Source organism: Ailuropoda melanoleuca, chromosome 8 (assembly GCF_002007445.2).
Source record: "Ailuropoda melanoleuca isolate Jingjing chromosome 8, ASM200744v2, whole genome shotgun sequence".
Classification (NCBI taxonomy): Eukaryota; Metazoa; Chordata; class Mammalia; order Carnivora; family Ursidae; genus Ailuropoda; species Ailuropoda melanoleuca.
Window position 1 is genome coordinate 55,179,325 of NC_048225.1, and position 26,518 is coordinate 55,205,842.

A 26,518-nucleotide genomic window follows, 5' to 3' on the forward strand; every position below is an offset into this window, starting at 1 on the left:
ATCTTGGCTGCGTGTAATATTCCAGCGTGTGAACATAGCAGTGTATTCATCCACTTGCTCGTGGACAGGCATTGGAGTGTTTCCAGGTGTTTGCTCTTGTGAACGGTGCTGCTCTGAGCGCTGTGCAGGACCCCGTGTGCACATGCGCGGCAGTGCTCAGGGTCAGGGTCACAGACCATGTGACTGCTCAACATCCAAGAGGGATTGACAAGCTAGGCTCAAATACCTCTCTTTCCTTTCTTTCTTTCTTTTTTTTTTTTTCTTTTTTAATTATCTGTGTTTCCTCTTAGGTGAAATGCCTGTTTGTCCCTCGTCTATTGGGTTATCATACTTTTTTGTGTCTTATGGTAATTCTGCCCTAACTTTTCCACGCTCAATACCCCTGGTGGCTTAGGGAGAACTGTTTTACAGATAAGGAAACAGAGGCTTAGAGAAGTAAACCGACTTATTCAAAGTCACGGAGTCAGTACCAGCCCTTCTGCACTGAGCTAACAATACCTTCTGAGACCACTGGGCCTCAGCTAAGAGGCCTTCTCTGCCCCTCAAGCTGAGTCACACACACACACACACACCCCCGTCCCCAGCATCTCTCAGCCCCTGACCATTCCATGAGATTATAGTTTCCCTAGTAAGGCCTTCTTTGCCCCCAGCCCTCTTTTTTTTTTTTTTTTTTTTAGGATTTATTTATTTTAGAGAGGGGGAGGGGCAGAGGGAGAGGGAGAGAGAAGCTCCAGCAGACTCCCCACTGAGCGTGGAGCCCGTAGCGGGGCTTGATCCCATGACCCTGAGACCATGACTCCAGCCGAAACCGAGTCGGATGCTCAACCCCGAGAGTCAGAAGTTGGACCGCCCGAGCCACCCTGGTGCCCCACCCCTGACCCCTCTATGCTCTTCTGAGCTGTCCTCTGGAGATGTAATGATCCAGGGTTATGTTTATTTCATTATTGCCGTTCTCCTCCATCAGACTAGAAACTCCCTGAGGGCAGGGACCCACTGCTCAGCATAATGCCTGGCACACAGTAGGTGTTCAATAAACGTTGTTTAGTGGATGAACTGTTTCCTTGTCTGTATCCCCACCCCCACCCTCAGATTCTTTCTGAGGGTAGGGTCTGGGTCTGAGCTGCCTCTGTGTTCCCATCACCATCTCGGAAGAGCAGAGAGAATATGTGTCGAACAAATGAATGAGGGAGAGAGGAGAAAGCTGCATCTATTGCTAGGACAGATCCAGTGCCCCTGGGCTTTTCCAAAAGGACAAACCCTGGTTCTTGACTCTCTGGCTCTTCCATCTTTGGCCCTGCCTCTGTCCTCAACCTACAACAGCCAACTCTCACAGGTCTCCTGTCGTAAAAGCGCCTCCCTGGACCTGGCCTCCCTGGGAACCTTCTTCTCTTTTCTTCTCCACCCATCACCTCCACTTGCTCCCCTCCTGCTACTCCCTCACTCACCCTTCTCCACTGCCACCAACATTCAGAAACCCCCAGGCTTTGACCTTCCACCTCTCTGGCTCCCCCTCCTGCCCAGCCCCTTAATGGAGTTCCCAGCGCTCTCTCCAGGCCCTTCTTACTTTCTCCCTCAGGAAACCCGTCCACCCACTCAGCCTCCTGCCAAAAGCAGCATGAGCACTCCCAAGCTTTGCAACTTTCCTAAGCCTTCCTGGGTATTTCCAGACCCTGCTGACTCCTAGCTCACCACCAGGCTAGACCCTGGCCCCCACCCCAGTCCAGAACACTGCCTGGCTTCCCCTTAGGTCCACCATCTCAGGATAGAACCTGAGTAAAGGGGTTCATTTGGCTGTGGGTAACAACGGGCTGAAAAATCAGTGGCTTAAAAAAGAAGTTTATTTCTCTCTTATGCAAAAGTCCAAATTTAGGTGGTCCCAAACCGGAATGGTCAGAAACCCAAGCTGTTTCTCACGGTCCAAGATGGTGCTCCGGCTGTGATGTCCCCATTGTGAGCAGTAAGAACAGAGGGGAGACAAAGGACAGACACTACCTCTCTTTTACAGACATTCACCCCTTCCCCATATTAAACTGTCTTAGGATACTTTGCTTATCTTCCATGGCCCAGGATTAAGTTACCCGGTTATACTTAGCTGCAAGTGAGGTTGGGAAATGAAGTTTTTATCCTAGGAGACCATTGCCCAATTAAAAGAGGGTTGATATTGTGATTGGTACTTATCTGTGTCTGTCACAACTTCCTAAGGGGTCCCCAGTTACTTTGACTGGCTGAGGCAGGTGGGCTTTTGGAAGGCAAGTGAAGAAAGGAAAGGGAAGGAAGGGAGGATGGGAGAGGTAGAGGGGGCTTCTAGTATCTGGGTTAGAGAAAGGCTGTGTGAACTTGACATGTCAATTCCCACGCCTGGGCCTCAGTTTCCCCATCTGTAATTGGGGGTGTTGTAAGGATTAAATGAGAAAATGTGTATACAGCACACTGCGTGATGCCTAGAACCTGCAGAGCCCAGCAAATGGCCATTGCTGTCATTGTCGTGGCTCCCCGCTGCTTCCCTGGACTGGCACCAAGCCTCTGACTCTCTAGCCCTGCCGACTCTCCAGCCTGATCTCACGCCACAACCCATCCTATCCGTCCTCCAGCAGCCTCCATGCCTTGGGCTGTGCTCTTCCCCTCACCAGGAACAACCTGGCCCTCTTGTCTTCATTCTAATTACAGCCACCCTTCAAGCCCCAGCTCCACCGCTCCACCCTCCAGGAAGTCTTCCCTAAGCCATGAGAATCACCTTGGACCCCTGTGAACCCACATGTTCCCCCAACCCCTCCCCATGCTTTACCTCCACACCTTGGTCTATGTCCCCTCTGTCTCCACCCCAGCAAGCAGACATCCCCAGTGTGATCCCCCATCACGGAGTGTGCCCTGGGTTAAAGTGAGGAGAGAGAGTGGGGAGGTGGGGACAAAAGGAGGGAAAAGGAAGGGGGCAATTCACGCTCCCCAAATGGCACTTGAAGTCCCTCGTATTGGCATGCAATAAACGACTTTTCCTTCTTATAGGAACAGATGGGGCTCATGGATTATGGTCCTTGTTCTGAAAAAAGTGTGCTGAGTTTTTTTTTTTTTTCTTAAAAGACCAGCTGCTTCCCAGGTGAAGGAAAAGGAGAAATCCCCCGCACAAAGCCCCTTGTTTAGAAACTCCTAGGCCAATTTCCTAGAGAGAGATGCCGGAGGAACCTGTGTGCACAAAAGGCAAGATCATTATAATAGTACCATGCGCTGCATGCTTACTATGTTCCAGGCATTATTCTAAGTGTTTGGCACATATTAACCCTCACAACCACTTTACAAGACAGGTATCATTACTATTCCCACTTTACAGCTAGGGAAGTTAAGGTACAAAGAGGCTAAATAACTTGCCCAGAGTGAGACCCCTACTAAGTGGTAGAGCCAAGACAGACACCAAGGTGACCTGGCTCTGGAGTCTCCACCTTCTGCCTCACAAAGGGAAGCTGGGAATGCGAGTTACCTGTGGCCCAGAATTTCCACTCTTGGAAAAGTAACCAAACACAGTTCTTGGCAGTCTGCTTGGATGGTCATCTGGGACTCTCTCCAGGGCTCAGCCGGCACTGTGGACAGAGGCCCTCTGCCTTCTGTTCTCCTATTCCCCTACTCCCCCGTGACAGGCAGCTGACAAGTCTGGTCTCGGACTCAGAACAAGACACAAGGTAGCTGATATCTGTACTCCTCGGCAGGACATCGCAGTGTATAGGGAATAGACCTCTTCTGACATTGCCTCACATCTTTTCACTGTGACCCAAAGAATCAACGTTCTTTCTGTCCGAACTATCAGCCTTTTCAGAAAGGCACATTTGATGGATTCCCAGGATGGGTTGGGCCTGGCTTTCCACCTTCCTCAGTCAGCTGCCAGCACATCTCCAACAGGACCATGGAGTTTAACTCTGGCAGAGTCCTTCTCTGAAGGACCCCATGGCCCAGCAGCCTTGGAGACGAGACAGGGCTTTAAAAAAAAAGAAAATACTGAGTTACACAGCCCTCCCCCTCCTTGCCCCATCCCTCTGCCCTGCCCTCTCTCCCCTCTGCTTTCTGAGAAGGTAGATTCTTTGTCATGGCTGGTTTGTGTACGGGGTCTGAGTGGTACACCAGCAGCCAAGGGCAGGCTACACTGTTCTACAGGAGGAAAGCTGAGACCTGGGAGGAGGGAACAGGGACTGGGGGAGAAGGGAGGGGAGATGGGGCAGGATGGGGTGCTAGAGATATGAGGAAAAATTGCAGAGAGGATGAGGGGCAGTACCAGACAAGGCAGAAAGGAGGGGTGGGTGAGGAGAGCAGGTAAAGAGGCCTTTTGTGGTGGAATCCCCTTTTTGCCTCCTCAGAGATCTTCAGTGAAGATGCCTTTCCAAAGCTTTTGAAGGCTCAAGTCTGTGTTTGAGATGCCTCCGTGAGGTGGCCTCCAGCAGCTTCCAGGGCTCCCAGAGGCCAGAAGATGGAGCTGAGAAGGCAGGAGCAGAGCTCATGGAACAGTCTGTCTTGAGACTGGTTGGCAGGCTCCTGGCCATGGGACCCCTGCACCTCCATGTTGCAGCCTCCCGGTGCCTCTGCGTCTCTTCAAGCTGTTGACTTCTTCTAGAATGAAGCAGTGTTGAAGGGCTATTTCCCCTCACTTGGGGGGCCTGGCGGAGGGGTCCTCAGGCACCCAGGATACCCTGAGGCTGAAAGAGGCAATTTGAAGAGGTAGGTGGAGAAGAGGTGGGGTCTGGGGTTCTTCCTGGCATTTAATGCTCTGGTCCCACCCACACCACCCCCTCCTGGGCTTCAGTGACACTCGCTGTTGATTTACTGCCAGACTCAGCACATCTCTACCTTTGGGTTTTATGCACACACAGTGCCTTCCATCAGGAAGGCCTTCTCTCTGCCTTTTGGATTCCTCCCCAGCTCAAGCTCCACCTCTCTGACGAAGCGCTCCCTGATTCCTCCCACTGCTGAGCCCCCACAGCCTGGAACATCTGGGCCACTCTTGCCGTTGTCTGGAGGGTGGCCATGGGACAGCTCTTGTTTTCTCAACTTTCACACACAGGAGGCCAGAAGCCTGCTCCCCACCCCAGCTCTCCCTACCCATCTGCCCCAGGGCAGAGTCTAGCATAGGGTTGGCCCAGGCCATAGGAACACGCTCCCACTTCTATTGGCCGGCCTCCCACTCAGCCTTCAATATCTGGTTCAGATGCCCCCCATCCCCATCCCAAGAGATCTTTCCTGACTCCTTGGACTGGACCATGGGCATCCTCTATTTACCCCTTCCCCCCCAGGCATGCTTCTCTCTGTCATAGCCTTGACATCACCGTGTCAAGTGTCTGTATGCCCAGTAGTTGGGAACCTTTATGGGGCAGGGCTAGGACTGGTTCTCCCAGGGCCCCAGAATGAACCCAGGCCCAAGGACAAGGTATAGGTAAAGGTTTGCTGAATGAATGGAACATCACACACCTCCAGAGAGCTCATATTCATCCCCTCAAAATCCAGCTCAAATGCTCCTTTCCAGAAGCTCTCCCTTCCTCCTCCCATCTTCCTTCAGTCCCTGTATTGGTGCCTCCAAAGCACACAGCACAGTCCTCCATGCGGTACATGCCACACTCTATTTTTGTGAGCAGCTTCGCATGGCTTCATGACTCTCCGGGGCCGCCTGGGACCTTCTGGAGGGCCGGGTCCAAGCTTGGCTGTCTGTGCCCACAGGGCCTGCTCCAGAGCAAGGCCTCAACGAACAGTCATGGGTGAGGTTTTGGAGTCTGTGGAGGGCCTCACGCCATGCCCAGCTGAGCACGGTTTGGGGTTGGAGGGGCTCCTGGTGCCCTGGTCCCAGGTGTCCTGCCCCCGTGAACTCAGTGACCCTGTCGCTGCCACTTGGCTGTGAGTTTCTGTAGCAGTTCGTGCGGCCGCCGGCGGAACTTCTTCTGAGTGAAGTAGAAGAGAATGGGATCCAGCACGCTGTTGGCACTGGCAAAGGGCCGCGTGCCCTTGTAGGCAGCTGCGAAGGCCTCCAGCACAGGGCAGGGGACACCGGCCGTAGAGCGCACTGCCAGGTAGGCTGTCTTGGTGACATGGAAGGGCAGGAAGCTGATGGCAAAGGCGGCTGCCACCACCACAGCCATGCGGGCTGCCTTGCCACGCCGTTCCCGGGCCACCGGCCCTGCTGGGCCGTCCTGGCGGCACAGACGATGGGCCAGGCGGCAGTAACAGGCCAGCAGGGCGATAAAGGGCAGCAGAAAGCCGATGACGGTGAGGGCCATGCCATAGGGCATATAGCGGGTGGCCAGGGCAGGTGGGCTCAGGTCGTAGCACACGGTGCGGTTACGCTGGATGCCTGTGGCGGCAAAGAGGGCTGTGGGCAGGCACTGGGTCGTCACGGCCAACCACACAGCCCCGCACACTAGCCAGGCAGCGCGGCGGCCCCCACGCTTGTGCCAGGGGGCCAGCGGGTAGCAGATGCCCAAGTAGCGCTGGAAACTGATGCAGGTGAGGAAGAGGATGCTGCCGTGTAGGTTGGCGTAAAAGAGGAAGCGGACCAAGCGGCAGGCGAGGTCGCCAAAGGGCCAGTGGTCACCCTGGGCATAGTTGTAGATGAGCAGGGGCAGGGAACAGGCATAGAGCAGGTCAGCCAGGGCCAGGTTCAGGGTGTACACGGCTGTGCGGGTCAGGGCCCGGCGGGACGTGCAAATCTGGGCAATGATGCAGGCATTCAGTGGTAGGCCAGCCGCCAGGACCACTGAGTACACAGGTGGCAGGAGTAGTCTCTTGAAGTTCTCTCGGTAGACGCAGGTAGTGGGCGGGGAGCCCAGGGCCTGGCCTGTACCATTGTCCCACTCCATGGCTGACCGATATGCTTCCTATATCCAGAGAGGCTGGGGAAGCAACACACAACCTGTCAGTAACCACACTCACTGACCATACAGTAGGTCCCTGTCTCTCTCTGGGCCCTGATCTCTACCTTAACCGTCTCTGATACTCACCACCCCATGGAGGCCCCACACGGCCCTCACTTTAAGGAAACCTGGAATACAGTAAAGCTCAAGTTTGGGAAAAATCCAGTTCACTTTCTACAATATTCATTTCCCACCAACCTTCTATTCATCCTTCAAAACCCTAGTCAAATGTCTCCTCTGGAAGTAGAGATTGACAGACTTTAGTTTTTTTGGTTTTAAATATTTTTTTAAGTTTTATTTATTTAAGTAATCTCTACACCCAACAAGAGGCTCGAACTCATGATCAAGAGTCACAGCTCGGGTCGCCTGGGTAGCGCAGTTGTTAAGCGTCTGCCTTCGGCTCAGGGCGTGATCCCGGCGTTCTGGGATCGAGTTCCACATCGGGCTCCTCCGCTGGGAGCCTGCTTCTTCCCCTCCCACTCCCCTGCTGTGTTCCCTCTCTCGCTGGCTGTCTGTCACATAAATAAATAAAATCTTAAAAAAAAAAAAAAAAAGAGTCACACGCTCTTCTGACTAAGCCAGCCAAGTACCCCAGACAGATTTTAGTTTGAATCCCACCTGTGCTACCTACTAGCTATGTGACCTTGCTAGTAATATGCCTTATCTGAGTCCCAATCTTCCTATCTGAAGAATGGGGGAATGATACACCCATCTTTTAGGATGACATGAGATTAAAGGTACTAAATCAAGCTATACAGGGCTTCCCCTGGGCTTTTTAGAGTTTGGAGATTGGGGTCATGGTGAGCCCGCCTGTCTGTCTCTCCTACACTGACCAGAACCTCCTGAAGAGAAGTGCCAGGCCTGATGCCCCTCTGTGCCTGAGAGCCCAGTCTGGGGTCCAGGGCAGAAAAGGCCCTGGTAATCCTTAATTAATCAACATAAATAGAACGTCCACACACTGCGAGCTGACAAAGGGCAGTGCCCACCTCCTCAGCCTGGACTCCACCTTCCAAAGCCATGGTCCTTCTTTTGACTGCAATCTTCTTATCTGTAAAATGGGGGGAGAAAGTGATTCAGGAGTTCCCCAGGCCTCCTTCCACTTGACTTGAGGCTACAAATGCCTGTCTGGCACAGTTGTTGGGCCACAGCACCCCCTGGTGGCTAGAGTGAGAACAGCGTTCCTGAAGGCAAATGGCTGAGCACCAGCCAAATCTACTGCTTGCTTGTTTGTTTTTTGTGTTGTTGTTGTTGTTGTTTTAAGATTTTATTTTTAAGTAGTCTCTACACCCCCAGGTGGGGCTTGAACTCACAACCCAAGACCAAGAGTCCTGCGCTCCACCAACTGAGGCAGCCAGGCCCTCCTACTGCTTGCATTTTATAGACAGGAAAATACAGCACAGCGAGAGGCTGTGATGCCTCAATCTTACTCAGTGAGTTAGAAGCAGAGCCAGAACGAGCACCCAACCACTTGACTGAGAGGATGCAACTTAGTGTGGCCTATGGACATGGAATGGAGAGGTTATAAACCCAACTTCAGAGCTAGGCCAGCCTCATTCAAATCCTGGCTCCCCTGCTTCTCTGCTGTTCAACCCAAGGCATGTCACTTGCCTTTTCTGGGTCTGTGTTCTTATCAGTAAAACATGTCATAGGCCTGGTATACAGTAGGTGCTTAATAAATGCCATGCTATGATGTTGTATCCTTCACCTCATCCCTCCACTCTTCCCTCAGGCTAGGTTTTGGGGGAGTCAGCAGCACAAGTGCCTTAAGGGGTTCCCTGGTGAGGTAAGGTATAGGTCTGACTTCTTGATACCTACCTCCCAACCGGCATGTCCACATTTACTGGTGTCCAGCAAGAATTCACAACTTAAATCCAATGGACCTGTAAGACAAAGCCTTTGAGATAGTGAGTCAGATCACCCCCCTCCCTATTAACAGATGGGAAAAACTGAAGCGAAGGAAAAAATATGAAGTCCTGCAAATGCACACAGAGCAGGATAGAGGGTTGAGGCCAAGTATATGAGCTCTAGTCCAGATGCCTAGGTTCAAATCCCAGCTCTGCTACATGTGAACTGTGCAACCTTAGGCTCATTATTGGACTTCCGTGCCTTGGTTTCCCCATCTATAAAATGGGGTCATATATACCTGCTTCATAGGGTTGTTATGAAGATTAGTGCCTGGCACAGGGCAAGTGTTAGCTGTTCTTAATGTGAATATACCATGCTAAGTCAAGTTATGAAATTTTTCAAAGTGATGTTAGAGCAAAACATAACTACCCAGACTCATTTCTTTCAACTTTAAATTTGATTTTGATGAAAGTATTTTCCCCAGATTCTGGGCAACGGCAAAATGAGGTCTGGATTCTCTAGTCTGTATCCCACATGCCATATTACCTTTAATGATGAAAAATCCTTTGTGGGGCTTCAGCCCATGTGCTAGGCGTGCTGGGTGCTCAGAAAGCCAGTTAGGCATGGGGAGAAGCCAGAGGCAGAAGCATGGCAGGCCCCCCATTGTAGCCGGGAAGCCAAGATTAGTACAGGCAGAGAAAGCTCATTTATTCATCTCTCCTTTCATTTGTTTAGGCCTTTCTTCCATGTATGCATTCATTCTCCTGTTTCCACCTGCCAGGCATCTAAATGCAGACTTCCTGCCCACCGGATGCATGCAGGCCCAGTATATGGATACAGATGTGGATAGAGAGAGCTATAGAATTACACATATACACATGCTAGCCTGAAGAGGGAGACCAGTGCGAGCCACAGGACAGAAGAGACTCTTCAGAGGAGGATGAAGGGTGGAACATGACCTACGGGGTTGAAGAGGAAACCCCTGGGTGGAGAGGGGTGTCCGCAGGTGGGGAGGAAGGTACAACAGGCAGGACTGGAGAGGAGAGCAGCAGCCTGCTAGGGCAGACGGTCACAGTGGGGAGGAAGAAGGGAGTAGAAGGAACAGTGCTCTGCTTCTGAACTCTTTTGGGAGGCCTGTTGTCCTCAGATACCACCCCAAGAGAGAGCCCTCTGCCTCAGGTGACTGGAGGCTCCAGATATTTTCTGCTCTCCACTTCCTGGTAGACCAGTCCTCTTGGAAGGAGGCAGAGGCTACACGAGGAGAAAGGCAGGCCTGGCTGTCACCCTGGCTTCCTCATACACTGCCTGCTGAGGACCGAGGCGGGGCAGGGGCTGGTTCCGAAGGAGGGCTCCCTTGGCCCCTGCCTCTGGGCAGCAGCTGACACTGGCTCCTCAAGCTCTCACGGCTGTCACTCCTTCTCGGGCCCTGAGCCCCGCGTCAACTCAGGCCCCAATGTCTTCCTGGGCTCCGGCCACTTGACTATGGCAGGGGGCTTTCTAGCAAGTGGCTCTGATGACATCCTTCCCTGCATCCCTCTGCCCTTTGAGGAAAAGCTCAAACTCCTGACATTCAAGCTCCCGGCTGAGCCCTCCAGCCTCATTCAAGGCACCCCTGGTTGCTCCCCTCTGCCCCCTCCCATCCTGCCACACTGTTCCTGAGACACCGACACTGCCACACGGCCATTCAGAGCCCGAGATCTAGACTTCCTCTCTGGTCTCCTCGTCCTTGCTGTTCCCTTCACACAAAGTGCTATTCACCCCATGTCTGTCTGTCAAAGCACTGAGTGTCCATCCAGCTCCGGGTCCAGTCTTGCTTCTTCCTTTCTGCGTCTCTTTTTCTGCCCCACCCCACACTGTGGACCTCCTTTAGGTCAGTGCTGGGCCCAGCCTGCCTGCCCTAAGTACCGCAGTTCCTTGTGTCCAGCCCCCATGCCCACCTCCTACTGGCCCACGGTGCCAAGGTGCACCAACACTCACATGCAGGTCCTGTCCCTGAAGCACCTTGGTGGCCTCAGATGTGTTGGCGCAAGGGGAGGCCAGATGTGAGGCGCTCTACTCTCCTGCCTGCAGCCCGGGCTGCAACACCTCCGATGGGGCGGGCGGCTTCCTCTGTTTCCTGGATGGGCTGTCTCTGACTGAAATAGCCCCTGCGCCGGCCACCCCCTCCCTGCCACCCCCAACACCAAGGCCTGGCGGAAACCGGGCCTAGAGGAGCGAGGAGGTGGAGAAAAGGTCTCCTTCCTGGAACCGTCCCCACCCCAGCAGAGGAAAGAGGGTGATGAGGGGGTAGAAAGAGAGGTGGGGGGAGAGCCAGAGGCTGCTGGTCAAAGGCCACCCCCACAGACCCAGCCGCTTCCTTTCTCCTCAGCCCTCTCTCAGTCTTCTCATCTGTCAAATGGGCACGTTGGTGATTAAAGAGCTTATGGCTCCCCCTTTAGCTGTAACACCCAGAGCCACCTTCTTGTCACTCACTCCCCCAACCATCCCTCCTTTCTCCATTCATTCAATAGCTCATTCACTGACATGTCCCTCCCTCCACCTGGCAATCTGCTTATTTGGTCACCTTCTCCCTCCCTCCTTCCCTCTCTTCCTTTTCTCCAAAACCATTTATTGAGCACCTACTGTATGCCCTCAGATCCTCCCACATACATCCATTTAGCGCTCACTGTCTCCTTCCACATGGCAGGTCTGGAGCCACTGGGAGTGATGGGTGTGGGTTGTGGGGATAGAGGTGATGCCCCCGAAAACTCACCTGACTGAGAGTCTCCCTGCCGGTGCCAAGCCCTCTTCCACCCCCTCCTCACTCCCAAACCAAGGCTTACAGCTGTTAGGACGGCCAGAGGAAGTAAGGTGGCTTCTCATTGTCCCAAGGAGGCCAGCTCCAGTAGTAGAGGTGGCATTTGAGGGGGGTGACCTGGAGGAGGCAGGCTTTGATTGGGAGCAGCTAAGGCAACTAGGGGAGGGGGATGGGGGGCTCTGGGCATTTGAGGCCCAGGTTCTTGTTCTATTTGGCCCCTACTCACAAGCCCCTTTCCTCTCTGAGCCTCCTTAATAGAACATGGTTGTACTGGCCACCAGCATGTTGTGAGGATGAACTGCCAGCGCGAGGGAGGACTCTTTACCTGGAAGGTGTAAGCACTGACCTCCCACCCAAACCCATTTTACAGGCAAGTGGATTGGGGAACTGAATTGGGGCCAAAACTTTGGGTCAAACTGAAAATTCAGGTTTGAACTGCTGGTAGACCCTTGGTCAGTTGTGCAAGGATTGAGCACCTACTGTTTATTCAGTTCTCTGCTAGGAGGTTGCTTGTGCCAGTTGCAAGTGTGGGCCTCCTGTTCTGATTTTAGTGATGCTGGAGCCCCGGAGGGCAAGGAGACCTGGCCTTCAGCACAGCAACCTGTCCTTTACTGGGTTCCCAGGACAACCTCCAGTGGTCACCTCATCACAGTGTCTGTCCCAAGAATGGGAGCAGCTCTGAGGGCTTCCTGGAGGTGTCAGCCTCAGGGCAGGCTTGAATCTGAGTTCTGGCAATCTGGGTGGGGCCCAGATGGGAGAGCTCAGATCTTGGGGGTTATGGGCACACCTCGGACAAGTGACCCGGGATGGCCCCTGAAGAAGGCATGTCCATTGCTGGGCCTTCAAGGGCCTGGGGGGCTTGGGCGAATGAAGAATGAAGAGGGCATCCTAGGCAAGAAGCATGCAGGTGGGGAACGAGCCGAACCCGTGTGAGAAATGAAGAACAGCATAACATGGGATGTGTCATGTGAAGAGGGACCCAGTGGCAGCCTGCGGGGGCAGGCCCTTTGAAAACCTCCCACACAGAGCCCTAGTGCCCTTACCCTGCTCCCAGGCCTGCCAGGGCTCCCGGTCCAGCTGCAGTCCTTCCCCACCAGGCCATCCAGCCCCCAGGCTGAAGTGCGTGCTGTTTCCTCTGCCTGGGATGCTTTCTCCCCAACTTTCTCCAAATAATCCCTGTGTATCCTTCCTGTAGTTCTCACGTCTCATTCTCAAATGAGAATGGCCAATGGTACCTGCCATCTAGGCTACTGTAAAACATAAATGAAACCATGCAGGGGAGGTGTCCTGGCACACAGTACGGGCTCAATACATTCTTGTTAACTGAATGGATCCATTCCAGGCACAGCCTAAGTGCCCCCACTTTGGACTCCGTCAGCCCACGGCAGTCCGCACTAATTTCTGGGTCCTCTGCACCCAGGGTCATTTCTTAACAGCCTACCCTCTGCCAGATGTTTTATCTGCAGTTCCAGGTGGGTGGTTGGGGAGAGTGTTCTCTCCATTCCACAGATAAAGGAAGTAAGACTCAGGAAAGGTCAGAGAGTTTCCCAAGGTGTCTCAGCCAGGGAACATTTCAATACAAACCCCTTATCCACGGTTTCCCTGAAATCCATGCTTAGAAGTTCGAGCCGGGAAATTCCCAGAGGATCGTCTTTCCTGCACTGAGGGCCTCTGGCCATGAGATGGTGCCAGCAGACTGCCTGGGATGGCCAGCCTCAAGGCTTTTGCCGGCTGCCCTGGGGTGGGGGCTGTGCAGCAGGTCTGCTCATCCCCGAGGCCTCCTCCCCTCTGGGGCTGGCACTGAGCAACCTCAGGACTGGGCTCCCAGCCTCGGTTCCTCCTGACCCACTCCCCACCTTTTTGCTATTTATTATTCCCATATCAGCTCAAGCCCTGCTCTCTGAGCTTCACCTGGTCAATGTGGCTCACAGGAGCCCCTGGGGACATTGGCAGGGGGACAGGGCCAGTGTGGAGCCCTGTTCATCTGAGGTAGAGGCCCTGAGAGTGTTGCCCCAACAGCAGGCATCCACCACCCAGTTGTGCCTGCAGCAGAAACAATTCGGGATAGATGTAAGGAAGAACTGGCAAGGGCTAAAGTTCCTTGGGCTGCTTGGATCCTACGGTCTCAGGATCCCCTTTAGATGACTCCGTAGCTCCCTCCCCATCCCTTCTCCAAGACCCTCCTATCTGGAAGGGATGAGGAGGCCAGAGGCAGGAGCTGGAAGCCTGAGTCACTGTCTGCCAGCCAGCCAGGAACCAGCCCAGACCAGGCTGGATGTGGGAAGAGGCCTTCTAACCTTGGCCTGTCTGCCTTCTGGGAAATACGGCCTGGAAACCCCCTTGCTTGGCCTCTGGCTTGTGAGCTTAAGAGCAAGGGCACAGGATGACAGGGATCAAGACTCAGCTTCCTTCCCCTGAGGAGTCAGACAGACTGGGATCCATCACCAACTTACTGAGTGACCCAGGGGGAGCCACCCACGCTCCCCGAGCCTGAGTCTCCATGTGATAAACGGGTCATGGTGCCTGCCTTCCAGGGTCATTATGCCCTCTGCTACAATCACCAACCCAGAAGCATCCAGCCTGGGGCAGGGGTGCCCCTGGAGCCTGCCTCAAGCCAGCCCGAGGCCAGGTTGCGGATGTCAGTGCCTCTGGGTGCCGAGAGGACGGTGGGCAGGGGGCAGCGCCCACCACTCTTGGAGGAGTTTGGGTCCCACCAGTGGCATCCGGCTGGCTGCGAAAGCAGGCAAATCCGGTAGGAGAAGGGCATAGGGAAAGCAGAAAACTCGATTTCTCTTCTCTTTTTCGACTTCCCCTTCTTACCTCCGACTCAACAGGAATTAAAGCTGGAACTGAAACAGCCATTTTGAGCTCAAGGAAGGGGAAGCCGTAGCTTTGGGGAATTTGGGAGCTGAGGCTGCTTCCTTTAATTTCTCTCTGTCCCTACAGGCTGAGCACAGAGGGAACTTGCGTCTCCTGCGCCACTGCTGCACGCCAGGCCCTTCAGCCGAGCTCATGTAATCCCCAGCACAATCGGATGCGATCGGGTGCGTTCAGGGTGGTATGGCTGTGGACAACCCCCACCACAGTTGGGACAGATGCTTTTATTGGGCGCTGACCTCACACCATCACTGCGCAAAATGCCGCATCTCATTTACTCTTCACAGTTTCCACCTCTGCTTTACAGACAAGGAAACTGAGGCTTGGCAAAGTTAGCAAGAGGTTCTCTCTTAGGAAGGTGAATGAAGAGGTCAGTGACCATGTGGCCCACGTGGGCACAGGGCTGAGAAGGCTCCAGGCAGCCTCGGGGCTGGGGAACTGTGGGAGAGAGAACAGGGGCCTGGAGTGTCCCAGGGAGGGCAGCCCTTGACAGGAGAGTCCATGGTGCCAGCTTTCCCAGTCCATGCCCATGGGCTGTGGCACTTCCCACCCAGGGCTCAGGAAGATCCCAGCACCTTCCAATACCCCCTCTTTGTTGCAGCTAGTGTGAGAGGGTCTCTGTTCCCTGCCTGGACCCTCTGTGTTTGGTTTGTAACCCTCCTGCAGAGGTATGCCGTTTGGATTCTCCTTCAAGCAAGAACCTGCTGTTTACCTGCAAGGAGTGTAGTTGGCTGACACCCTCTATTGGTGACTTCAGGACCCACCCATCCTCCCAGCTAACCAGGCTCCAGTCCTCTGGGGAAGAGATGGCCCAGGTCCAGCTATCTGGCCTGTCCTGTAGGCAGTCATTGTTCTCCTCTGCAGTTCCTTCCCCCCAGTTCCCAGACCCCCCTCATGATGATGGCCCGCCTCCTGTTTTTCCTTTGGGGGATCCCCTCCTTCCCCTCCTCAAGTCTTGACAATCTGCGAGTGGTGGACCTGTGACCTAGGCCTGCCCATGAGAGAAGAGTGGGCTCCTCAGGCCCTGTAACTGACTCAGGGGTGGATGGGTGACCTTTGTTGAGTGCCTCAGAGTCCATTTTGGAGATTTTGCTGGAACATTGGGGAGGAGGCAGGTTTTCCACTGGGTTTGCAAAGGTGGTAGGAAGTGAGCCTCGAGCTTCTAGAGCCAGGTGAACTATATGTCAGCTACTGTCCTGTGCACTGATGATACCACCACCAGGAAGGAAACAGTGCAAAATAAAGCCAAGGGATGGCAGAGTGGAGAAATGAGAACATACAGGTTCCTGAGAATAGCACATGCCTGGTTCCACTTATGTCTGGAGCTTTATCTTCCACTGGAATTTCTGATGGCATGAGCTGATAAATTCCCTTTTTTGCCGCAGTCCCTTTGACCTAGGATTCTGCCACTTAAAATCGGGAGTCCTGCCTATAGACCTGTACCTGCCCCTCCATGTGTCTCCTCTCCTCTTTTCTACATCACATGCTCACAGGGTCAGCCCTGGAGCCCTAACATCCCTTCAGGGGAGGCTGGAACTGGGCACGTACTCAGAGGCCACCAGCAGAGGGGCAGGTGAGGACTGGGGGACTCTCAAATCAAGCTTGATCCCCAGAGGGGCTGCCAGGGAAACCCCCAATTCATCTTCCCTGAGGGGAACCCCTTCTCCGGCAGCTCCCAGAGTAACCACTGTGTCATTTCAGTAGCCCCTGGGCAGAAGCCTGGAAAGCTGGAAATCCAGCTTCCAGTCCTAGATTCATCACGCACCTGCTGTGGGACCCCAAGAAGGTCACTGCACCTCCCCAAACCTCACTTTTCTGAGCCACTTCACTGTAGATCTGTAGTTTCTTGGCCACCGAGCTAAGTGCTTTTGCTGCAAGATCTCATTTGCTTTTATAACAGCCCTGCATGGTGGAGTGTCTTAGCCCCATTTGCAGATGAAGAAACAGGCTTAGAGAAGGTTGTGGCTTGCCTCAAGGGGACACAGTGAGTCGTGGCAAGCCAGGACTAGGACATAGAACTGAATGTTGATAAAGTGTGTGCTCAGGAAGAGAGGCAACATTCCCCTGTGTGAAAACTGAGGCCAGAGAGATAAGGAACTTGCCCCAGGCGCACATTAAGTCTACCATGCCACCCTGCCGCTCAGGAACACAGTAGCCTGAAATAAGACACAGAAACAGGGGCCAAGAGTCACGGCAGAAAAAAAGACCAGTCCGAGAGTCAATGTCAGTCCGACTCCCTCCCTTCTCTAACTTTGTTAGGAATTAGGGACAAGGTCTGCTTTGCCTTTGGGGTCCCAAAGACCAGCAGAGGCTCCAGCTCCCATGTGGCACTGGGAAATGTTGAATGGGTGAGTCTAGTCTGTGAAGGTGAGCCACAAGGCTCTGTCCTTGGTGCTGCCTGGCTCGATTAAAAAAAAATCTTCGTCTTGATTGATGACAAAAGACGACTTGTCAGGGGGAAGGAAGGTAATGGCTGTAGGAGTAGCGCCTCTACGCCTACCTGGGTCCCCCAGATTCCAACTCTCAGGAAGGGCAGACTGCCACCACTGCCTGAGTGATTCGCTGTGGGTTAGATCTTGCCCATTTCAGACAGACACCGAGGTCCCAAAGGTAGGCAGATTTGTCCACAGCTCTCACAGGTAAGGTCTGGGTGTGGGGGGAAGTCTCAGAGAACCTCTTACCTCTCATAAAAGATGGCTCCTTTGCCTTGGTCCTGCTCTGACCATTCCCAGCACCTAAATCCACCTGGCAGAGAGAGGAGACCCAACTGGGCCCCAGAGCCTAGGGGTCAATGATGGGGCTCTGAGTTCTGGACTCTCGGGGCTAGAGAGGCCTTAAGAGAATCTGACCCAGAGCTCTCCCCACCCCCTCAGAGAAGGAGGTTCCCTGAAGCCTCTTTGACAGGACTTGTCTGGCCTCTATTTGTATACTTCCCATGACAGAGAACCCACTCCATCTCTCCCAGGCCACTACATGCCACCATGAGAAAGCTCTCTGGGAGATGTGCTTCATCACACAAAACGCTGAGATCTGTCCCTAGCCACTGCTTCCCTTCCCCAGTCTGGCCTGCTTCTGGGGTTACAGAGCTCGGCTGTCCCCAAGTCCCAGGACACCCTGCAGAGAGTGTCCCACAACTATTCATTAGCTCGTCTTCATTCCAACGGGCCAAATCCAGTGCTCTTGTCCAGGCCCAGGAAACCTCGGTGGAGCTCATAAACAAGACCTGAGGCCAGGGAGCCACGCCTGTTTCCAAATCTGAAGACAAAACCCTTTCCTTGGGGCTTGTAAAGGGGGCATGGTCTCTTCGTACCATTTTAGGAGGATAAAACTGAGCAACCCCCCCAAAGCTGAGTATCTTGCCAAGGCCACCAATCAGTTGGTGGTTTTCCAATCGGCCGGAGTGCCTTCCACCAAACCCCAAATCCTCACTCTCAAATGTCAAGCATGTAGGACCGGGGTCCCATTTGTAGTGTGGGAGGAACCATGCTTTGCAGGCATCTGGGGAGTGACCTGGGAAGAGGAGATCAAAGGTAGGACAACCGCCTGGCTCAGAATGTGGGGGGTCAGCAGTGACACAGGCGGTTCCTGGCGCAGAGCACTTTGTTACGTGTGGCGTGTGTAGGAGGACCACTGGGCAGACGTCACCTCCTCAGGTGGCCACTCAAAAAATATGTTCTCCATGAGGCCCTCCCCTACCACACTAGCTAAAACGGCAACTCCCCACCTTAGACATGCTCACTGCCTATTCCCCTTCTCCACTGTATTTTTCTCCATAGCATTTACCATCTTTTGACATACGATTCTGATTGTTTGCTTACTGTCTGTTTCCTCTCACCAGAATGTAAACTCCACCAGGGCAGGATTTTTTATGTTTTCTTCACTACGTCCTAAGCATCTCCAGTGCTTAGGATGGTACCTGACATGGAGAAGGTACTCAATAAATACTTGTAGGGTGAATGGATGGATGGATGGATGGATGGATGGATGGATGGATGAATTTCTGGGGGTGACTCAAGAATGTCTACACAGAGAGGACCTGGGGGCAGAAATCCCCTTAGGGGGCAGAGGGGACCAGGTGTGATGTTATACTTGTATCGCAAACTACAGTCTGTATGGTTACTGGGGACTAGGGGAAGACAGAGGCTTCAGAGCTACCTGTGGGGCCGCCTCTCTCTGGCTGTGTACGTGAGATTCAGGCTGTGAATAGTCCCAGCTGAGAACGGTGAACAGGACATGGCCCAGTGGCCTTGGGTTCCCTGCTTCTCCCTCCTGCCCTGTCTGAGGTCTTCCCTGGCACTTTGACCCTTCCCTCGACACTGGCCCTGTTCCATCCTGCGGCCCTTCCAGAGTCTCCCAGCCTCTACGCCCTCTCTCACTCTGCACCAGGGCCTCTGATGTGGAGGCCTCCAGCACCCTGGGCCAGCATCTTCCTGGTGCCTCTCCCTTCCCTTGCCAGCCTGGAGCTGTACCTCAGGACCCGGGGTTCCTGTGAACACAGCCAGTCCGTGTGGCTCCCTCTTTCCCAGCACCAACAGACTGCTTGGTCCTGCACTGTGGAGCTGAGTGTGGCTGGAGGACGTGACTCAGCAGAGAGCCCGAGGGCCCTGAGGCCCCACCGGCTGGGTCACCACCCCACTTGGCCGAGTCCCCAGACCTCTGCCTGTCCTGGAACGGTCCCTCTCCCATTTCTTCCAAGAGCCTTTGCCCAGTTTTTCTTGTCAGCCCTACCCTCAACCCCAACAGCGCTCAACTCCTCCTTCAGAGCAAAGAGTGCCCTTGCAGAAGGGCCTCCCTCAACTTCCTGGCCACCTAAATCAACTTGAATCTGTTCCCGCTCTCCCATTCCTCCTGGGCCCCAGGCGGCCTCCTGCAGTGCTGATCCCACTCTCTGCCCAATCCTTCCCCTCAGCCCAAAACACTCCTGTCCTCTCGTGCCTCCAGCTGTGCTCCTTCCTTCACAGTCCAGCTTGTCCACGAGTCCTCTGCCTCCCATCCGCCCTCTCCGCCGTCATTTCTCACACCCCTACAATCTGCCCAGTGCAGGGCACCACAGGGAGCCTTTGGGCCAGCTCAGGGAAGAGGGGTGGGCACCCTATCTTTCTGGGTGAGACTGGCAATATGGGACCATGGGAACCAGTGACCATCTAAGCTCCATCCTTAGGAAATCTCAGAGGTGATCTTGACATAACAGGCTTGGGAAAAAACAGGCCACTGTGAGGTCACTTGAGTTTGACATTCCCCCCCACCCGTGAGGATGGTGCAGGGCTGGGGGAGGGGAGCTGTCTCTGTGACTTCCAGGAATGGGCCTGGACTCTTCGGGGAATTTGGAGTGGGGCCCAGGCTGGGTAGTGGCACCTCCAGAATGTCTGTTTAGGTGGCAGCTGGGGATTCTGGGGGGGGGGCGGGTAGATGAGAGGACTGACATCCTGACATTGCTCATGATATGGGTTTGAGAAAACATCACAAAATAGTAGGAGCTGTTGATCATGCAGCAGGTGACGGTGGAGGGCAAAAGTTCCCCCAAGCTACCCCCAGTGTCACCCCAATCATAGGAAACGTGAGGATTCATTCCAGAACAGTTCTCTGCTTGGAGCTCCCTGGAAAACCCAGAGTTCTTCAAACCTTGTTAACGGGGTTTCTTCCTTGTGGTCCCATACACTCCCCCCAGCCCATCTCCCACCCAAGGTCAGTTAGATCCAACCACCCATTCTTGGCACCTGCCCCCCTCTGCCACACATCACTGTTCCCTCTGCAGAGCTTGGCACCTCTCACGCCTGGATTCTGTCCTGGCTCCACAGCTCCTGAGCAGTGATTTTTACCTCTCTGAGCCTCAGGTCCTTAATAAAACAGAGATAGTCATACTCGCCTCACAGCCCTGTCGGGGCTTGACTGAAGTAATGGATGGAACACCTAGCCAGTACCTGGAGCACGTAGGCACTCACTCCGTGGGGCTGCTATTACCACTCAATTTTATCACAACCCAGCTGAGAAATGGCCTCACTTATCACCTTTGCTTATTTACTCATTCATTCATTCATTCATTCATTCATTCATTCATTCATTCACTCTTTTGACATGTACTTGCAGGAACCCTTACAGTGCATAGGAACTTCACTGGGCTCTGGTCCCTGTCCTTGAGGAGCCCCAGCTGGTGGAAAAGACAGATGAAGGGGTCTTCATCTGTCACAGGAAGACAGAGGAGGCCCCTAGCCCTGCTTGGGGTATCAAGGAAGGATCCCTGGAGGAGGCGATTCTTTGGTGGAATGTGGACAGGAAAGGGGAGGGTGTTCCTGGCAGAGGCCTGCTGGAGCTATGAGGGCACAGGATAACTGCAAGTGTTTGTGTTTGTAGCAGGTGAAGCTGAGAGATCTTCAGAGCCAGGTCCCAACAGGCCTTGAAAGCCAGGTACAGGTTTGGCCTCTGTATTGTGGGTGCCAACCAAGGAGCCCCCGACAGTGTGTAAAGCAGGGTAGAGGTGTGATCAAATTTGAGATTAGGAGGTCTCTAGTGCTGCTGGATGGTGGATGGGATTGGATATGGTGAGAGTCCAGGTCAGAGACAGTAAGGCACGAAGTGGGGTCCTGGCTCCAGGGCTGGCATAGTAGGGACAAATCAGAGGCCTTGAATGCCAGGCTCACAGCCCTCTTCTACAGACCCCTTCACAAGCCCTGAGAGCCAGAGTGCTAAAAAGACAGATTAGAAGGAAGGCAGGTTCTCAGAGACGCCCTGGTCCAGTCCTCAGGTCACAGCCAGGAATCCAAGGCCCAGAGCAGGCAAGAGGATGGCCTACAGCCCTGAAGTGAGACCACGGCGGGGGGGGGGTGCTTTTGCCCCTGTACCCTGTTCTCATGGCTGTTGTTCCAATCCAACTCTCCTCTCCTGGGTAGATGAAGAGGCCAGAGGGATAAATTGCTCCAATTGCCAGGCCCATGTAGGCCGTCTCCTCTCCATCTGGGGCGGGGGGAGCCCTTAGAGCTTCCTGAGTTCTCTCTGCCACTTCACACCCATTTTGCAGCTGAGGAGATGGAGGCCCAGAGAAGAGAGGCATTCGGCCCCTGTGATAAACACAGCTCTCTGGGCCTTGAGGTGGGTGTCCGGTGTGGGACGTGGAATACCTGGGTCCTAGTCCTGGCCCTGCCGGTGGGCAGCTGGATTCATGATTCTTGAGGATACTCAGCTGGTGAGGGGTACAGCTCCCACGGCACAAGCATCTGGCCCTGGCCTGGCCCTTGTGCGCAGCACTGTTCCCTGGGGGGCACTCCCCCTTCCACACCAGCCTGTGTTTCTGCAAGGCACAGCTGAGAAGGACAAAACAGGAAGAAACCATGTGCCATCTGCTCCAGGGAACTGTGGGTCCAGGCTGGTCCCTTCTCTGGGCCAGGTCCCACCCTGCCCAAGTCAGATGATCTCATCAGCTCAGCTCAGCCAGGCGGTGCCCCTGTTCTTAGCCCCACCAGCTCTCCCAGGGTGGGGTGGGTGAAGAGGCCTGGCTTTGGTCCCTGGAGCTTATGAATGTGACCAAGCCTCCTCAGTGTCTGGGCTTGTGCTTGACATGAGCTCGCGCAGGGAAGGGGATGGGCTGGGGGGAGCACGTGGGACTGCATGGGGGATATGGTTACTGACTGTTCAAAGTGGTCAGCACCAGGTGCCTGCCAGCCTCACCTCCAGCCTCACCCACAGAAGCCAGTGCGGCAGGGCGTGCCCACTGCCCCTTCCCACTTGAAATCAATCATCAAGCCTAACATCTGTCAAACTGTCCCCTTGTCTCATTCTGTGGTTCCTACATCAACCCAGACCACATTCACTGTATGCTCTGTCCTCCATCTCCCCAGCCAGTCCATCTTCTTTTTGTAGCCAGAGGGATCTTTGCTCAGCAAAAATCTGACCTCATCACTCCCCTGCCTAAGCATTTTATGGTTCCCCAGGGCCTGGGGATAAAGGCAAACCAGGGCCCTGCTGACATCTCCATTCTTAGCACTCGCCACCGTCCCTCACACACGACCTGCAAGGCCCAGAGCTACTTTCAATTCCTGGGACCTTTGCTCCTCACTCTACCCTTTCCACCACCCCTGGATCGCCCTCTCTTCACTTCTGCCCCAGGCCAACTCTGGCTGGGAGCTCGATGATGACGGAGGAGATCCATGGCCTGCCCTCAGGCGGTCAGAGGAGGAACCTGAAGACCCATAATCGGAGGCAGGCATCTGTGCTCCAGAATCCTGTGGGAGCCCAGGCAGGGGGAGGGAATGGTTCTGCAGGCAGGCTCCATGGAGGAGGCAGCAATGAAATGGCCAAGTGTATATGGAGGCAAAGGCATTTCAGGCAGAGGGAAGAGCAAGGACTGAGGCTACACGGGGCATGTTGAAGGATGCTGAACATAGCTGGAGCTGCCAGTGTACCAGCAAGCGTGGCTGGAAAAGAGGCACAAACTAATACTACTACTGACACAATGACTGAACCCTTACTATGCACCAGATGTACCATACTCCATTCAATCCTCATAATGGGGAGACCAAGACACAGGGACGTTAGCTGACTTACCCAAGGTGGCACAAGTAGAAAGAACGGCCGCTGGGCGAGGAGCACACATTCTACGCTCCTACACAACACTAGGGCTGGAGTAGGGAGGTTCTCAGGTGCCAGGGGAATCCAGCCCCTCCATGCTCTGCCCGACCTGCCTGGGACCCAGCTTGCCGGGGCTCATCCTCCCACTAGTCACGGGGCTTCCTCCAGGGAAGGAGGTCTTCAGGGAGCAACTAAAAGGATTCCTTTTTCTTCTCCCAGGGCTCCCCATGGGAAGTCTGAGGTGAGGGATGCCCTTTCCCAGACCTCTTCTGGGAGGAATATTTGCCTGTCAAGCATCTCTTGCTATGGGGAGCTCCCTCCCCCACTGCATGGTAATCTTGTCCATTCAAAGTGGGCACCTGATCCAGAGATGACCAGTTACGGCATCCATACAGACCCCTTTCTGGTGACTGGTTTAGGGGAAACCAACCAAAGTTTGCTCTAGGAATTTTGGTGGAATCAGTATGAAAGTTCTTTCCCTTTTCCTCTAGGATTATTAGTGGTGAGGGCTATGGAAGCCTGGTGCTTCTAGAAAGAACTTGCAGGAGAATGTAGGAAGCAGGGAGAAAGGACACAAAACGAGTGCTGCTTGGCATCATTGTCACTGCTAGATTTGGCCAGCCTGATCTAGGTCAACCTTCGACTTTTTCTTTACATTAATGTATGAGACCTTTCTTGCCTGAGTCAGTTACATTTGTCACTTGCAATCAAAGCAGCCCTGAACAATAGGACACCAAAAGTACAGGCAACAAAAGAAAAAACAGATAAATTGGATTTCATCAAGATTTAAAACTTTCATGCAGAATGGGAGAGATTTGCAAATCATGTATCTGAAAAAAAAGATGACGATCCGAACTACACAAAGAACTCTCACAGCTCAACAGCAAAAAACCAAACAGCCCAATTCAAAAAATGGCAAAAGACTTGAATAGACATTTCTCCTAGGAAGACACACAGATGGCCAATAAGCACATGAAAAGTTGCTGAACGTCGCTCATCCTTAGGGAGATTCAAGTCAAAACCATAATGAGATACCACCTCACGCTCATTAGGACGGCTACTTTCATAAAACCCAGGAAACAGCAAGTACTGGCGAGGATGTGGAGAAGCTGGAACCCTTGTGCGCTGCTGGTGGGAATGCGAAATGGCGCAGCTGCTGGGAGAAACAGGATGGCGGTTCCTCAAACACAAGCAAACAAAAAACAACCCACAGAACTGCCATAGGATCCAGCAATTTCACCTCTAGGTAAAAATAACTGAAACTTATTATTTTTTAAAAGATTTTATTTATTTATTCGACAGAGATAGAGACAGCCTCAGTGAGAGAGGGAACACAAGCAGGGGGAGTGGGAGAGGAAGAAGCAGGCTCATAGCAGAGGAGCCTGATGTGGGGCTCGATCCCACAACGCCGGGATCACGCCCTGAGCCGAAGGCAGACGCTTAACTGCTGTGCCACCCAGGCACCCCGCTGAAACTTATTTTTAAACAGACTCCAACAGATATGTATACACCAATGTTCACAGCAGCATTATTCCCAGGAGCCAAAAGATAGAAACAACCTAAATGTCTCTCAGCAGAAGAATGGATAAACAAACAGTGGTCTATACAATAGCACACTCTTCAGCCTTAAAAAGGAAGGACATTCTGACATGTGTTATAATATGGATGAACCTTGAAAACGTTATGCTAAGTGAACTGAACCAGATGTAAAGGACAGATACTATATGATTCCGTCTATATGAGGTACCTAAAACAGCCAAATTCAGAGAGACGGAAAGAAGAACACTGGTTACCTGGGGCTGGGGGAGAGAGAAATGGGGAGTTATTATTTAGTGGGAGTAGTGTTTCAGTTTGGGATGACAAGAAAGTTATGGAGATGGATGGTGGTTTTGATTACACAGCAGTGTACTTAATGCCACTGAATTGTGTGTTCAAAAAGGGTTAAAATGGTAACTTTTATGTGTGGTGTAAGAAATATATTTTGGGGGGGGCGCCTGGGTGACTCAGTTGTTTAAAGAGCCGACTCTTGGTTTTGGCTCAGGTCATGATCTCGGGGTCAGTCGTGAGATCAAGCCTGGCATCTGGCTCCACGCTCAGTGGGGAGTCTGCTTGAGATTCTCTCCCTCTGCCCCTACCCCTGCTCATGCATGCTCTCTCTCTAGGATAAATAAATCTTTATATATATATATATATGTATTTTTTCCGGGGGGGGGGGTTCTTTGTCCCTGATTCCTGACCCAGAGCTCCTAAATTCCTTGGAATTTCCTGCATAATAGGAGCATCTTTTGTTCTAACGAGTTGACTCTTGGCAGGCCCCTGAATGATTTCAGGATGGGGGCTGGTTGCCAGAAAGAACAAACCTTGATTAGAAACTTAGAACTTTCAGCCCTGCTCCCTAATCTCCAGGGAAAGGAAAGGGGCTGGAGATTGAGTCAGTTGCCAATGGCCAGTGATTTAAGCAATCATGTCTACGTAATGGTGCCTCCATAAAAAACCCAAAATGGCAGGGTTTGGAGAGCCTCCAAGTTGGTGAACACGTCAGAGTGCTGGGAAGATCGTGCCCCTTCCCTCAGACCTTACTTTATGCACCTCTTCCATTTGGCTGTTCCTGAGTTGTATCCTTTATGACAATCTGGTAGGGGCGCCTGGGTGGCTCAGTTGGTTAAGCGTCTGCCTTCGGCTCAAATCATGATCCCAGGTCCTGGGATGGAGCCCCATATCTGGTTTCCTGCTCAGCGGGGAGTCTGCTTCTCCCTCTGCCTCTGCCCCTCCCTCTGCCTGCACGCTCTCTCTCTCTCTTTCTCAAATAAATAAAATCTTAAAAAGAAAATAATCTGGTAATAGTTCAATAAAGTGCTTCCCTGAGTTCTGTGAGCCATTCTAGCAAACTATCAAACCTGAGAAGGGAGTTGTAGGAACTCCTGAGTTACAGCCAGTCATCAGTCAGAAGCATGAGAGGTCCAGGACTTGTGACTGGCACCTGAGCGGGGGGCAGTCTTGCTGTGTGGGACTGAACCCTTCACCTATGAGGTCTGTGCTCCCCCCTCAGTTGCTGTCTGGCTGGCGTCAGGAGGGAAAACCCCTGCACATTTGGCCATGCCTTCCTCTGGGGCAAAGGTCAGGCAGGCTGACTGCCCGTTATAAAAGAGTCCACTTGCCTCAGGTCCAGGCTCCTTTCTTAGAATGCAACCCAGGTGCAGGTGTTAACTTGGCCTTGTGTTCTATTGACCTTGTGGGAACTGGGGCTTGACCGAGGCTAATACTGACATTCTCCCTGCTTCTGTTGCTGAGGAACAAAGTTCTTCATCTGCGACCTGGAGTCAGGCCTTCCGCCAGCATTCGTTAAAATGCAGTAGGCTAACCTGTCAGCGTGGATGTGTAGTAACATCAGGCCCTTCACAGTTCTCGATGCTACTCCCACCTCAGAATCTCAGGTGGGAGATGGGGGGAATTTGTGTTTTTGACAATTTATTAGGATGGTCAGCCGACTTAGGCTTGGAGGAATCTTGCCCTAGAGTGAAGCCCTGGGAGAGCTGGTTTTCCTTCGGAGCTGGCACTT

The 26,518-nt window shown here is 53.3% G+C and overlaps 1 protein-coding gene across 4 annotated transcripts in view; it reads right to left on the reverse strand.

Annotated features, from left to right (window-relative positions):
- Positions 1 to 1,119: 1,119 nt before the first annotated feature.
- Positions 1,120 to 26,518, reverse strand: part of P2RY6 (pyrimidinergic receptor P2Y6) — a 37,038-nt gene continuing 11,639 nt past the window's right edge. For 2 of the 4 annotated variants that reach the window (XM_019795404.2, XM_019795405.2), the window contains exons 2-4: positions 8,694 to 8,758; positions 7,865 to 7,926; positions 1,120 to 6,857 (exon numbers count right to left, since the gene is read on the reverse strand). In XM_019795404.2, coding sequence (XP_019650963.1) covers positions 5,838 to 6,824 — 987 coding nt within the window. In that variant the 5' untranslated portion in view covers positions 6,825 to 6,857; positions 7,865 to 7,926; positions 8,694 to 8,758 and the 3' untranslated portion in view covers positions 1,120 to 5,837. Of the gene's footprint in view, positions 6,858 to 7,864; positions 7,927 to 8,693; positions 8,759 to 10,700; positions 20,578 to 26,518 lie in introns of those variants that run through there. The other 2 variants (XR_004627160.1, XM_034666382.1) reach the window with 2 other exon arrangements.